Below are 14,881 nucleotides of genomic sequence, written 5' to 3' on the forward strand. Positions count from 1 at the left end.
ACAAAAGCTTAGAAAGGTGAAATAGCCTAATATCATAACAGTCAAAAGGCAGAAAAAGTGGAATTCTCTTTTCCTAATTAGAACTGAAGTTAAAATTGCCTTTTGTTGCTTTTTAAGAAGTAGAACTGGGTAATAAACAAGTTCAGTATTCATTTCCAGGATTCGTATGCAACAGAATCCCAATTACCATTTTTCTTTTGTTTTATGACAACTTTGGCAGATTTCAAGGTTCTTTACTATTATTTCTACTTCCCTGGCTGCATAGATTTGTCACCTTTAGGATAATTCCTTAGCCTCTTCTGTGAAGTTTTCCTATATCTACCATAGAAAAAGACTCCTCCTCAAAAGATTCCATAGTTACTATGCTGTTTGGTACTTTAACAAGCCTGGGCCTCTGGGATTTAACTGGCACCTTACCTCTTTTTCTCTTTTTAATGGCAGAACAATTATGTCTTTCAATTGCATTGTTTTTCCTGCTCTACAACTTATTTTCAGTGTTCAGTCTCCCTGTAGTATTTGTCTTTTTAAAAATGCTTGCAAAAAGTTGGCCCCATTGTTCTTGCACAATATGTGGATTTAACACTAGATCTGAGAGATTCTGTCTTTTGTTTTCACCATGGTTCCTGGATTTAGTGTGAGTACAAATTTATCTTTTAAACTGATTTTTCCCCAGTCTCTAAAGTTCTCCCAAAGCAAGTAAATTTATTGAGTGTTTATGATATATGTCAGGCACTATTCTTCTATTAATTTTCTCACTTAATTCTCAAAGTAACCTAATGAAGTAGGTACTATTACTATCAGCATTACATTACTTCCATATGGCTTCAAGTATAGTTGATTCACAAAGCCAGAGTATTTTAGGCACTGGTTGTGTTTGTTTCTTTTTTGTTTCCTTCTTAGCCTTATTGGATTTTCAAAATTCAGTTTATTTCCTATCTATATTCTTCTCTACCCATTGACTGATAAGTTTGTCTTTTCCCTTTTGGAGGAATTTCCACATGGGATCCATGGTCATCTTTGGGATTTAGTAGCATTTAGTAGTCTTAGTTTTGAGCTGCCTCTCTCCTGCCTGATCAAAAAATTTTTAAAAGAAAAGGGTGTTTATAAATACTATGCTATCTTCTATCTTTCTCCTAGAAAAGACAGTGGTCCTCTCCTCATTGTGATGAACCTTGCCCAGCTCTGGAAATCTATCCCAGATAAAACTAGAATCTACTTTCTCTGTGTAGAATATTAGCATGTGTGCAGTTGTTCTTAAGATATGTGTTCCTTAGTAAATTTATATTTAGGAGACTGTTTCTGTCTAGGAGATTTCCTTATTACTACAAATATTCATAAAAAGTGTATTTGCACTTGAATTTTATACTTGAAGGCAGAGATTTCCCTAGAGAACATGGATGTCAAATCCTCGTGTGTGTGTGCACATGTGTGCATGCATGTATACATTCTCAATTTTGTCTGCTGAACTCTCTAAGATTATTAGTCATGTCTTTTTGAAGACAGATGGCTGAATTCTCAAGTCATTGATCTAGTGTGTATGCACAAAAATTACTCAGTTACAGTCTAGAATATTGGTCCTAAATCTCTGTGTAATCTTCTGCTGAGCCTTTATGGGAATAGGCCAAATAGCTTCTTTAGCCTTTTTCTTTTGGGGCTCAATCCTGTTCCTGTCCCTTGATACCTTAACTTCTTTGGCTTTGAGAAGAAGCATAGAAAAGAACCATTGAACCCCTTTAACAGATCTGGTTTGATTTCATGCCTCTTTTTCTCCTAGACTTCACCCTGATCTTAGGCTTCTTAAAGTTAGTTAGCTGATAACCACAGGCGTTACCATACCAGTCAACAGAAGCCAAATTTTTTAAGAGAACACTTTATGCCAAAAAGAGTTTTTGTTTTTCTTCTCCAGCTGAAAGTTCAATCTCCTATATTATCCAATTGTGTGTCTCTGAGGATTCCGGCAACCATGGCCTTTTGTTGTATCAAAACTTCATGGTAGAGTTAGAGGTATAGCCTCTAGTTTCCCCTGGAAGTTAGAGCAAAGCTCAGTAAACTCTTTCTGTAAAGGGACAGATAAGTATTTCAGAGCCATATAGTCTGTGTTGCAACCACTAGACTATATTGCTGGCAGCCACAGACAATACATAAATGAACGGGCATGGCCAGATTTGTCATATGGACCATAACTTGCCAACCTCAGAGCTAGGGTAACAGGCAACAAAATGCTCCTGCTGGTTTGCGTATATACACATCATTTGATTCTTCTTGGAAAACCTTCTCTGATATTTTAATATCATTTTTTTATCCAGGTGAACAAGGACTTTGGATCTATTTTTTCCACTCTTTTGCCCGGTGCTAATGCTATGCTTGCACCACCAGAAGGGCAAAATGTACTGGATGGTCTGGAGTTTAAGGTTGCCTTAGGAAATACTTGGAAAGAAAACCTAACTGAACTTAGTGGTGGTCAGAGGTGAGTGAGTAATCCCTTTGCAATAATCCTCTTATTTTATTATAGTCCATCATCTCATTGCCTCCCAATTTTATTTCAGATTTGCTTTGCTATCTATCTTTGCATGTAGAATTTAAGGAGCCTAATATGTGAGACTACAAATTTTGGTTAGAACATTTGATTAAAATAGTAGGCAACAAAGTAGAAATAAGGATTAGCAACTAGAAAACTAGACAAACTACATGAGAAACAATTACTTTCAGACATTGGAAAATGGATAACCCAGGAGATACCTGAGAGAAATGAAACAAAAATGCTGAGTCCAGTGTTTACCCTAGTTTTCTCCCTAGGAGCAATTTCTTGACTGCAGATGCAGGGAGGGAAACCCACACAAAGCCCAGTAGTCTTACTAAATGAAGGAAACAGATTAGAATTTGGGGAAGCCCCAGAGAGCTACACCTTAGCATTACATTTGCACTATCCCTAAAGTGAAGGCTATTTTAGACACCCCTTAGCAAAGGTTCATTTCAGGCCCAACATGCTTTAAAGACAGACAGACAGACAACAAAGTTGAGACTGTAAACAACATAATCACAGTGTTCAGCATCTAATAAAAATTACTAGACAGAAATCGAGAAAATATGGTTCGTAACCTAGAGGAAAAACAGACCCAGAACTGACAGATGATGAAACTAGTAGACAAGGAGGTTAAAGAGTTACATTAACTATTTACAAGAAAAAAAGAATGTGATGAGAGAAATGGAAGCTATCAATGAAGAATACAGTGGAACTTCTAGAGATAAAGAATATACCTGAAAGGAAAAGTTTACTGCATAAGATTAACAACGGATTCGACAGAATAAAAGAAACATGACTCAATTTGAAGACATATCAATAGAATCTATTCAAGCCAAGCTTAGAAACACAAAACTGTAAAAACAAAAGGAGCTTCAGTGACCCATGGGGCAATATTGAGAGATCTAACATACATGTAATTGGCATTTCAAAGGGAGAGGAAGAGGTAAAACCGAAAAACACTCAAAAAAATAATGGCCCCAGATTTGATGACTTCTGTAAACCCACATACTTGATTTCTGTGAACCCCAGGTAAGATAAACGCATATATACCCGCTTCCTGCACATACAGTAACACAGCAAGTCATGCCATATAAAGTTGCTGAAAACCAGTGATGAGGAGAAAAATCTTAAAAGCAGTCAGAGGTAAAAAGGCATATTAAGTGCCAAGGAACAAAGAAGAATGACTTTAGACTTGTTAAAAACTATGCAAGCCATTATAAAGCAGAAACTAACATGCCATTGTAGAGCAATTATACTCCAATAAAGATGTTAAAACAAAAAAACTATGCAAGCCAGAAGTCTGGAACAACATCTATAAAGTGCTAAAAGAAAAATGTGTCAACCTAGAATTCTGTATCTAGTAGAAATATTCTTCATATTGAAGGCAATATATTTTTTCAGAAAAACAAAAGGTGGAAGAATTTGATTCCGGCAGAACTGTACAAGTTAAAGGAAGCTCTCTGGTGAAAGGAAAATGATACCAAATGGAAACTTGGATCTACATAAATGAAAGAAGAGTACTGGAAATAGCATGTTCTGGGCTTCAGGGAAGTTTCTCCCAGCCTTACACAGTGATTCAGACAATCAGTATATTGAGAGAAACTCACTCAGAAGGTCATTTGGCCTAACTTCTTTTTTTTTTTTTTTTTTTTATTGTTCTACTTTATTTATTTATTTTTGGCTATGTTGGGTCTTCGGTTCGCACGAGGGCTTTCCCCAGTTACGGCAAGCGGGGGCCACTCCCCATCGCGGTGCGGGGACCGCTCTTCATCGCGGTGCGCGGGCCCCTCACCATCGCGGCCCCTCCCGCCGTGGGGCACAGGCTCCAGACGCGCAGGCTCAGTAGTTGTGGCTCACGGGCCTAGTTGCTCCGCGTCATGTGGGATCCTCCCAGACCAGGGCCCGAACCAGTGTCCCCTGCATTAGCAGGCAGACCCTCAACCACTGCGCCACCAGGGAAGCCCCTGGCCTAACTTCTTAACTGCAGAGAGCCAAATAATTAAAACCTGAGAGAAAGTTGTGAATATCAATATAATTGAAGATGCTTATTAATTTTGTATTTTTTCCCCTGCAGGATGTACAGTCCACAGTTCTTGAATTGTTCTCATGTGCTCTATGCCATCATGTAACTCTTCTCTTATGGATGTAGAAAATACTAAGACGTGTTAATTTCTCTTATGAAATCTTTTGTCATTTTTATGAATAGAAGTCCACTCTTTATTTTTCATTATTGATAAAATTCCTCAATATTTTAAGTCAAAAAAGACAGCTTCTGCTGCCTGTCAATCAAAGTTGAATTCCACAGTTTAGATCACAGCATCTTTAATTGTTTTTGCCAACGTCCTAGAAAATTTTTTGAGGAAAATAGAGAATGTATGCTTATTTTCTTACTGGAACCTAAAAATTATTTCCATAATTAAGATGATATAAACTTATTTTCAGATATGCCACAATCCAGCATAGTAGTTTAACTCTTGGTGAGTTGTTTTTAAGCTCAGTGCCTTAAATGTTTGGTACAGAGAAAGACACTGAAAAGTAATTTTAGGTTTCTTGAGTGACCTCAGCTACCCTGTATAGCAGTAAAGATCAATTTGTTTGGTTTTTATTGTACTGTTTCGTTCATTTTCTTTGCTAGAAATTTTGGTTTCACCTTCCTAGACCCCCTCTACTTATACACACAATTTTTTTTCCCCACTTACATGTTTCTTAATAAATACCCTATTGGAATACAGTAAGCATTAGACTGACTATTTACTCCAGTGCTGCATGCCAGGAGATATCTGAAGTTACAGAATTAAGTGTGCTACAGATGTTACTGTAATTTTAATACTATTTTTAAATAATTCTAAACATTTGTATTACAATAAACAAGGCTTTTTAATGAAATATTTAAGAAAAATATAAATTATTATATTTCTTCATTCCAGACTAGAACAAAAACAGCTATAGTTAAAAGGGATATAGAAAAGAACTGAAAAAGAGTTTTAGGGAGAGAAAGAAAACTATTAACACTAATATGATCTTTTCTTAAGGTTAGGTGCCAAATATAACATCCAAATTATCTGACAGGAAAGAAGAATATATACCTGTTTTATTCAAAATAAAACTTGAAGAGAGGGAAAAATGGAAAGCTAAAGTAAAAGAAACATTTTAATGAAACAAAAGTTTTCAAGTTTGAAACTTAAGATTCTTTTTTCTATATCTATCTATCTTTCAGCTAAATCGGCACTATTCATAATAACAGGATAGCAGATTTGCTTCAGTGCTTTGGTAAAAAGTGGTAAAATCAAGTTCTGACAGCTTTTCTTCGGCCTTCTTTTCTTAGGTCTTTAGTGGCTTTGTCATTAATACTGTCCATGCTCCTCTTCAAACCTGCCCCAATTTACATCCTGGATGAGGTAGATGCAGCCTTGGATCTTTCTCATACTCAGAATATTGGACAGATGCTACGTACTCATTTCACACATTCTCAGGTAAGAACCAAAAAAAGTCTCAGAATAGTTCTAGTGTTTGTTTTCTAAAACTCTTTTTTAGTAATCGTCAATATAAATAAGATATTCAGGATTGAGGAATACTAAGGTGTTATGTATCTCTTTAAATATATTTCTATTCAAATGGGTATAGAAGGAAAGAGGGTTTTGTCTCTTATTAAAGAAAAGAGCCTGGAATTATAAATTATAGGTTGTAACATGAGGGAGAATCTAATTTTTTTGTAATTTGGAACTTTTTAGGGTAATTATTTTCTCTAGCTAGCTGCCAGAAGATGCACAATCAAAACAAGACTGTTTCAAGGATACACCTGAAAAATATATCAGAAAATCATGTGGCACTTGAATGGGGTACTCTTCATTCCTCCTAGAAAGTAGATTTAAAAAACCCCTGAAGCTAAAAACAGTTTGTTTTTATTGAACTGTTGCTGCAGGAACTAAGGCTACCAAATATGATTGTATAGATAATGCATTGAACAGTTCTGGGGGGGCTTCACTTACCATAGTTATTATACACTGTGTATTTATTGTGGCAGTTTTTTAGCAGCTAACAGTGGCATTTAGCGCTAGCAACAAGACAGTGATACTAACTGGAGAAGATAGCAACAAGCAGCCAACCAGCAGAAGATAGCAACTTGGGTAATGAAGTACTCAAAGTAAAATTCAGAGACTCCTAAAACTGCGTATGGGAAGAATTCATTGAGGTGCCTAATAATAACTACTTGTCATTTGCATTTGAGGATGTGCATATGCATGGAGCCAAGCATTTAAAGCAATAACAAAATCAAAATATCTCCAAATGATTCTTAACCTCAGTATAAAAAGAGTGAACTTCTTCAAGGATACTGCAAAAAGTACTTTTATGCTGTTTTTCTTTTTCCCTTAAGTTCATTGTGGTGTCCCTAAAGGAAGGTATGTTCAACAATGCAAACGTCCTTTTCAAAACCAAGTTTGTGGATGGTGTTTCTACAGTAGCCAGATTTACTCAGTGTCAAAATGGAAAAGTTCCAAAGGAAACCAAATCCAAGGCAAAAGGACCCAAATGATCACATATGGAAGTTAAAAGTACAAATTTATTCTTTCACCTTGACCTATTTTTTAAACATAAACTTTTTAAGAACTTGGGATTGATGTAATTTGTTCATATAAAAAATTTAGTATCATTTTGTTACCTAACCCATTTTCTCTTCCTTTATATAATCACTTATAAATGAGCATAAATTCCTCTGTTCTGAATTAGTGTTAACTGTGGTCCAATTACTGTGATTGTGATTTTATGTATGTCATCAAATGTTTTTTCTTACACAAGTCTTTTATATATTAGGGAGCCAGAGATACATATTTGGTGGTAAATTTTGTATGTAAAAGCAAAATTACGAAGAAACAGATGAAATTAAATTATAGGATAAATATAGCTGATAATCAGCTTTTAATAATTAGCTAATTCCTACGGTAATATTTGTGTGTTTTCTATTGCTAATAATGTCATTCAGGTAAGGAAGAATTATAAAGCAAGTAGCTGGACCAACAAAGGGAACACAAAGAAAGCTATTAGGCATGCACTGAGTTATTTGTGGTTAGTTCCTTGAGGACAATGCCAGATCCTTGATTTAGACTCAGATGGGAAGCAGATCTTAAAAGATTTCTGTCATTTTAATGATGTTTGAATATCATGTTTCTGTATGCTTAGTAATTGGTCTGTGCAGTCTTGTCTTTTTAAAAATCTTTATGAGTATTTTAATAAAAGCTTGGGAGAAAGGTATGTTGCATGCTGCTCTCTGTTGCAAGTTTATCTGAAGTCTCCTAATATTTTCAAAAAGATTTTTGTCAGCCTTTTCATAATCCAATCAATCAATAACAATCTATTGGTGAGTGAGAATATAGGAGCCAATATATATAAATAAATAGATCCATCTGTTCTACCAAAAGGACTCAAAATTTGATGATTGATTATTATATTTCTTAGTGTCCTCTGCTTTCCAGCTTAAAACCATGAATTTCCTTTAAGATTTCAAAAGATGGCGCTAATAAACAAACACCGTAGGAATACTATATATGGTTCTTAGTATGTCCCTAGAACCATGTGTTTCAAACACCAAATCTTGAAAGTTCTGACACAATCTAATCTGACCTTGGGTATGTTATTTTGGCCCCACATTTCTTAATACTTGAGTCTCAGTTCCTTTGTGGCATCCTTTTCCTAATGTATGCTCATACTTCCTGGCCTGGGTTTAATACTTCTCATCCTTCATCCTCATATCATATCTGAGCATGTCAGATAACACCCAGGTAACTGATACTGTGGGGCACATTGGAAAGACTGAATATGGAATTAGTTCTGTCCACTGTGGGAGGAGAAGGAGACAAAGCTGTAAATGCTGAGTTACAGGAAGTCCAGTGTCACATGCAATAGACGTAAGTATATTTCTTTTCAAATGTTTTGCAAATCGTTTGCCAAAAAGAATTACATCATCAGTTCACACTGTCACCAATATAGTATGCCTGTTGACTAAAACCTAGTCAGACCTGGCTGTTAATTTTAATATTTCTAATTTACTAGTTATAAAATGGTATTTAATTGCTATTTGAATTATCATTTTATAAGTAACTTGTGGGATTGAATATTTTGCATATGTACTAATTTTGTTTCCTCTGCTAACAAATTTTCTATTTGTTTGTTTGCTTTCTGATGGAAATCCTCAAACATATTAAATTTTTGTGAGTACTATCATTATTCTTTGATTAGAGGGAACACATTAAGGGGAATGGGAACATTTGTTTCAAACATCTGCAATAATATGAGTAATATTTATTGAGCTTTTTCTATACATCAGACACTATTTTCATTTGCACACGTTTTCACACTTAATCCTAGTAATCCTAGTAATAATCCAGTGAGGTAAGTAACTGTTATTATCAGCACTGTATAACTGAGGAAATTGAATTGAGCAGAGAAGTTAAGAAACTTGCCCACAGTGTTCATACAGTTAGTGAACAGCAGAGCCAAGATACAAATCTTAGTAGTTGGTCTCCAGAACCTATTATACACTACCTCTCTGACAGCTCAAACATCTGCATTTATCGTACATAGTAAATTTAAAAGAGGTCTGGATGACTAGTATGCACAACATGTGAAAATTATCTTTCTTTAGGAAGAACCGCCAACATTTGAAGAAAGGATTCCTTGTATTTTTGTTTTGGTATTTCACGTATGCTAACAGCAAATGCAAAAGCAAAGACTTGAGAATCCCTCTTCCATATGGTGGAGTAATCTAACAAACAGGCCAATACTCCCACAGTCATGTCATTTGCAAATAAGAGTGATGAGAGCTGGCATATTTGCCTTGTCCCCAAAATTAGGAGCATTCAGTCTTTCATATAATGTTAGTTCCAGGCCTTTGGTAGATACTCTTTATCAAGTTAAAGAAGTTCCCTTCTATTCCAAGTTTGATCATAATTTTGTCATGGATGGGTGTTGAATTTTCTCAAATGCTTTTTCTGCATTGATATGACCAGATGACTTTTTCTTTATACCTGTTAATGTTATAAATTTACATTGCTTAATTTTTGAATATTAAACAAGCCTTGTATCCTTGGAATAAACCCCACTAGGTCATGATGTATATTTCTTTTTAGCTGTTGCTGGACTCTATTTGCTAATAGTTTGATCATGATTTTTGTGAATATTCATGAGGGGCATTGTTCTGTAGGGTTTTTTGGTTTGTTTTTTTTTTTCTTCTTCTACTTTTTGGTTTCAGGGTAATACTAGCTTTATAAAATGAATTTGGAAATGTTTCCTCTTCTGTTTTCTGGAGGGTTGTATAGAATTGGCATTAATTCTTTATTTTGTAGAATTTTCCTGTGAAACCATCTGGGCCTAGAGATTGGGGAGGGGTGTGGTAAAATGAGTACAGTTTCTTTAATAGTTTTTGGGCTATTTAAATTATCCATTTCATATTGGGTGACTTGTGATAGTTTGTATTTTTTGAGGAATTGTTTCATCTAAACTGTCAAATTAGTGTATGGAGGTTATGGCATTTCCTCATTATCCTTCTGATGTCTTCAAGTTCTAAATTGATATCCCTTGTTTTATTCCTGATAATGGTAATTTGTGTCTTTTCTCTTTTTATCTTTGTCAGTCTTGCTGGAGATTTGTCAATTTTATTGTCTTCAAAGATTTTCTAATTTACATTTTGACTATTGAATTTTTTTTGGAGTGTTTTTCTTACTATCCAAATACTTGGAGATTTTCCAGGGAGCTTTATTTTACTGATTTCTAGTTTAATTTTGTTACAGTCAGGGCTCATACTTTGTATCATTTCAATTTTTTAAAAAATTGTTAGAAAATGATAGATTTAAGTACTTCTATTAGAAAATTTAAAAAGATACAAATTCAGTGATCTAAAGTTCTCTTAATCTTTTTTCTAGATAAGAATAAAATAAACCCAAATTAAATAGATAGAAATAATAAAGTGTAAAAATCAAGAATGTATAAGACAGAAGAACAATGGAGAAAATCAATGAAACCAACATCTGTTTCTCAAAAGAGCAACAAAATCAGTAGATCTCTAATTAGACCAATCAAGTAAACCAGAGAAATTACAAATCACAAATATCAGGAATGAAGGAAGAGTTGACACTATGGATCTTACCTTACTTAAAAGGATACAAAATTATGACCATTTTTACGCCAGTAAATTTGACAACTTAAGACAAAATAGAACAATTAGGAAAATAAAACTCACCAAAACTGACACAAGAAGAGACAAAACCTGAATAGCCTCACATCTATGAATACAATTGAAATTATTATTAAATATCTTCCCACAAAGAAAACTCCAATCCCATATAGTTTCTCTTATTAATTTTTCCATTCAACGAAGAAATAACACCAATCATAATTATACAAAGTTTTTCAGAAAGTAGAGGGGGAGGGAATACTTCCAACTTATTTTATGAGGCCAGTGTCGTCTGATACTAGAACTTGACAAAGACATTACAAAACAAGAAAATAACAGGACAGTCGTCCTCATGAACATAGGAACAAAAATCCTGAAAATATTAGCAAGCCAAATCTAACAACATCTATAAAAGCTAAGCCATTTTCAAGTTTTTCAAAAGATGGTACTGACATATTTATTTGGAAAAACAAGCATACATGAAGAGTAACTAAAAATGAGTCATAGACCCAAAAGTAGTTAAAACACTTCTAGAAGACCATTTTGGTGGCCTTAGATTAGGCAAAGATTTCCTAGGACAAAAAACAAACCATAAAAAAAACAAAGACAAATGGAACATTAAAATTGAATTGAAAATCTCTTCAAAAGATAACAAAAAGACCACAGACTAGGAGAAATTATTTGCAGTGTACAGAGTTGACAGAATTGAGTACAAGATGTATAAAGAACTTATAACTAACATTGGATATTTGCATGAATGGTGCAAAAGCAATGGTAGGTAAAACTGCTGTCACTTGGCATAAATCAAGGCAGTGCCACACTGTACAAGTAGTACTGATCGCATTCTTCACTGCCATTTATTTGAATTTTTTAAAAATGGCAGTTTCACTTGAGTGTATTTAATGAAGCTGTAAAAGTTATATCTCAACATCTTGAGTACATGTCTTCAATAACCTGAGTGATAAAATGAGAATTATGTATAAAGCACATATCAAAACATGGTTTTTTTCAGAAATGCAGTTATTTCAGTTGGGGTCTGAAGTAACCCTTTTCATGGAATTCCATTTTTACTTGAACAGATAGACTAAGACAAACTATAGTTATTAAGTCTATGGTATTTGGTAGACATCTGTCAAAAATGAACAAAGTGAGCCTGTCATAAGAACCTGACATTTTTGTTGCAAATAACAAAATTGTAGCTCTCAAATGAAAATTAGAATTTTGGCAACCTTGTATTCCTCCTTGTGGACTTTACATCTTCTCGATACTAAAGACTTTTCTGATAACACTGGTAGTAATATTAACACGTGGGATTTTTTTTTAGGTATTGTATTATGAAATGTGTTAACATTTTGAAGACCTGCATAACTCAGTGAATGGTATTTTCCAGTGACCAATATGTGATGTTACAAAATCATGGATGGGTAAAATAGCCATTCTAATTACAGGAAAGACCAGTGATTCTAGTGTTAGAAGGTAGGAGAACTTTTGACACAGTTTCAGATTCCACATAGCAACTGGCTTAAGAAGCTGTCACTTGTTGCATTTTGTTGTTAGGATCAAGAAAGAATATCTACATTATCTAATACTCTTCCCCTTCCCAACTATGTATTTATTCTCAACTCTAGACAGGAAACTTGAATAAGTTGTATAAGTAGAAAGGGGTGGAGGCAGGATTTAAACTCAGTCTAGCTGAAGAGCCATACTCCTAGCCATTATGATATAACAAACTGTAAGTTAGGTATACTCCTTGCTTTGTACCTGGAGCTGAGAGAACATTCACATTATTTTGCATAGGTGAGATTCTTATGTCACATATCATGCATGGGTGGGAGCAAGGAGTGATATATTTAAATCCATTGTAGAGAACAAAGATTGCAGATTAGTTCTAAGGGTTTAGTGAGATAGTATGGCTACTAATCCCTAAAGGTGTGACAGAATGGTAGGCATAAGCGGTCCCTTTTCTTGCCACCAGTTAAGGACCAGAGTTTTCTTCAATGGCCTGAGGCTTCACGTATTATCCTTTACGACTTAATGCGGGTTATAGGATGAGCTCTGTTACCTGATGGTCATTGAGCATCTAAAGTTCTTTTAAATCTCAAGGCTCACTCTTGCTGCATTCTGCGTATTGGTCCTAGTGCACACTGCTGCCCTATTTAGACATTTTGGCATTCTAAGCCCTCTAATCACAGCCTATCTTAAACTGTCTTTATGAAGGAGCCCTGCCCCACCCAATCTGCAACAGCTGCCACTCCGGAACACAGCTTTCTTCTCTATCTCTAGGTTTTTGCGCATGCTGTTCTCTCCACGTGGAAGTTACTCTGTACCATCCTACCGACAGTGTACCATTCCTCCAGATTCTGCTCAAAAGTCGCCACTTCTATGGATCCTTCTCTAGTCCCATCCCCTTCAAACGGCATCAAAAAATAGTCCAAAGTTGTAGTAGCTGAACACGTCTTAGTTCTTCTAGTAGATTATAAACTGCTGAGTGCATCTCTTTAGAGCTCGTAACCTATTAGTGCCTTGATCTCAAAGATTATTTGCTTAATAAATGAGTATAAGGAATCATAAAAGTTAAAGATGGAATAGACCATGGTATTAACTCATACCACGCTGTCTGGATTATCAAACTAACTAGAATGAGACAGATTGACCCATATTCACTCTGAAAAGTTACTAGTAGGATTTTGTCATGTAACCATGCTTGTTAACGAAGTGTCACAGTAAAATTTTATAAGCCAGGATTTCATGCTAGAGATTTTTTCCTCCAAAGAATTAAAAGAATTGATGGTATCAGCCCTTTTATATATTATTATCTATTATTTCCTATTCTACTGATACTTTTGTAGGTGTGAAAAGTATATAAATTGTCTAAACTATCGTATTCCAACGTTGAGAGGTTTTTATTTCACATCAACTTTAATCAAAGACATAATTTTAAATCCCTTAGTAACTTAGGTATAGAAGTTTGCTTCATTGTTAATTACTTAGGATTAAAAATCCACAGCAGATGTTAATTTGAAGAAAAGAAAAAAAAATCTAAACAAGACTTTTATCCTGAGAGTGCTTCCAGCTCAGCATAAGGAGGCAGGTGTTAAACATACCCTGACTCCCCGTGCTTTTGGGGCCAGAAAGAGCATGAATAATTTACTTTTATAAACAACTCCAATACAGTAGCTTTATCTTCCACCCCCTCTCTCAAGTAATTTCCTCCAGGGCTACGTGGACCAAAACTGCAGTGTGCTGCCAATCCACGGCCTGTGCTCTTCCCTGGTGGGTTGCTGTTGAAAACGTGAGAAGGCGAAACGTAGATTCAGGATAAAGAGAGAAAAGAAAGGAAGAAAACAAGCATACATTGCACATAGTTTCACCTGTTACCTGATTTTAACAACAAAGTTGCTGTGATCATTCTCATAGATGAGAAAACAGAGGCTCAGAGAAGCTAATTTACCTCCTCAGTTAAGGTGCAGCAAAATCAGAATTTGAATGTGTCTCTAACGCCAAGGTTCATGATCTTTCAACTACACAACTGCTTCTAAAGTATTACTTTAAAATGTAAAAACTATTTAAAGGAAAAAAAAAACTTTACACACAAGATTTATTTAAATATGAATAACTTTGAAATGAACTCCTTTTGCCTTCCATTCTCATAAAACTGTAGAATAACAAAAAAATACAAAATGAGTACAAACCACCACAAAAACAAAGTTTAGCTCAATAATGTCTAATTATGCAGGTAAAGGTGAAATAGTTAATGCTTAGAGCGAGACTCTGAAGAGCAGCATGTTAATGTGAATCTTGTCTTGTAATGAATCATTTTCCCACCACTTTCCTCACTCTTCACCACTATAAAACCTTGTACGGCACGCTATAATGTCATTTTCTCATCACCTGCTGGGTGTACATATTAAGAACACCTCGGTGCTTTTATTTCATAGCCTATTAAAATACCTCTACTTCATGCTAAAGAGATTGTTTATAGAAGTATAAATGAAATCACCATGCAATGCTTAATATGCAAGCTGTTGAGATGAGCCCCAAATATTATGTATGTATTTTTAAACTTACCAAAATAAAAGCACAAAAATTTAACTGAAGGCATTACAGACCTGAGAATGTATCCTGAGATTGCTCCCCAGAGATCCTCAAATTGCAGTTTGAAAAAGATTGCACTATAGTATATCAAAGAT

General features: G+C 34.9%; 1 protein-coding gene across 1 annotated transcript in view; it reads left to right on the plus strand.

The window, feature by feature from the left end:
• The window catches only part of SMC2 (structural maintenance of chromosomes 2), a 48,217-nt gene extending 40,480 nt beyond the window's left edge, over window positions 1–7,737 (plus strand). Inside the window, exons 23-25 of the mRNA XM_059925209.1 lie at window positions 2,307–2,467; window positions 5,850–5,997; window positions 6,900–7,737. Coding sequence (XP_059781192.1) covers window positions 2,307–2,467; window positions 5,850–5,997; window positions 6,900–7,058 — 468 coding nt within the window. The 3' untranslated portion in view covers window positions 7,059–7,737. The remainder of the gene's footprint in view (window positions 1–2,306; window positions 2,468–5,849; window positions 5,998–6,899) is intronic.
• The last annotated feature ends 7,144 nt before the right edge of the window (window positions 7,738–14,881 follow it).

Source organism: Balaenoptera ricei, chromosome 6, assembly GCF_028023285.1.
Source record: "Balaenoptera ricei isolate mBalRic1 chromosome 6, mBalRic1.hap2, whole genome shotgun sequence".
Taxonomy (NCBI): Eukaryota; Metazoa; Chordata; class Mammalia; order Artiodactyla; family Balaenopteridae; genus Balaenoptera; species Balaenoptera ricei.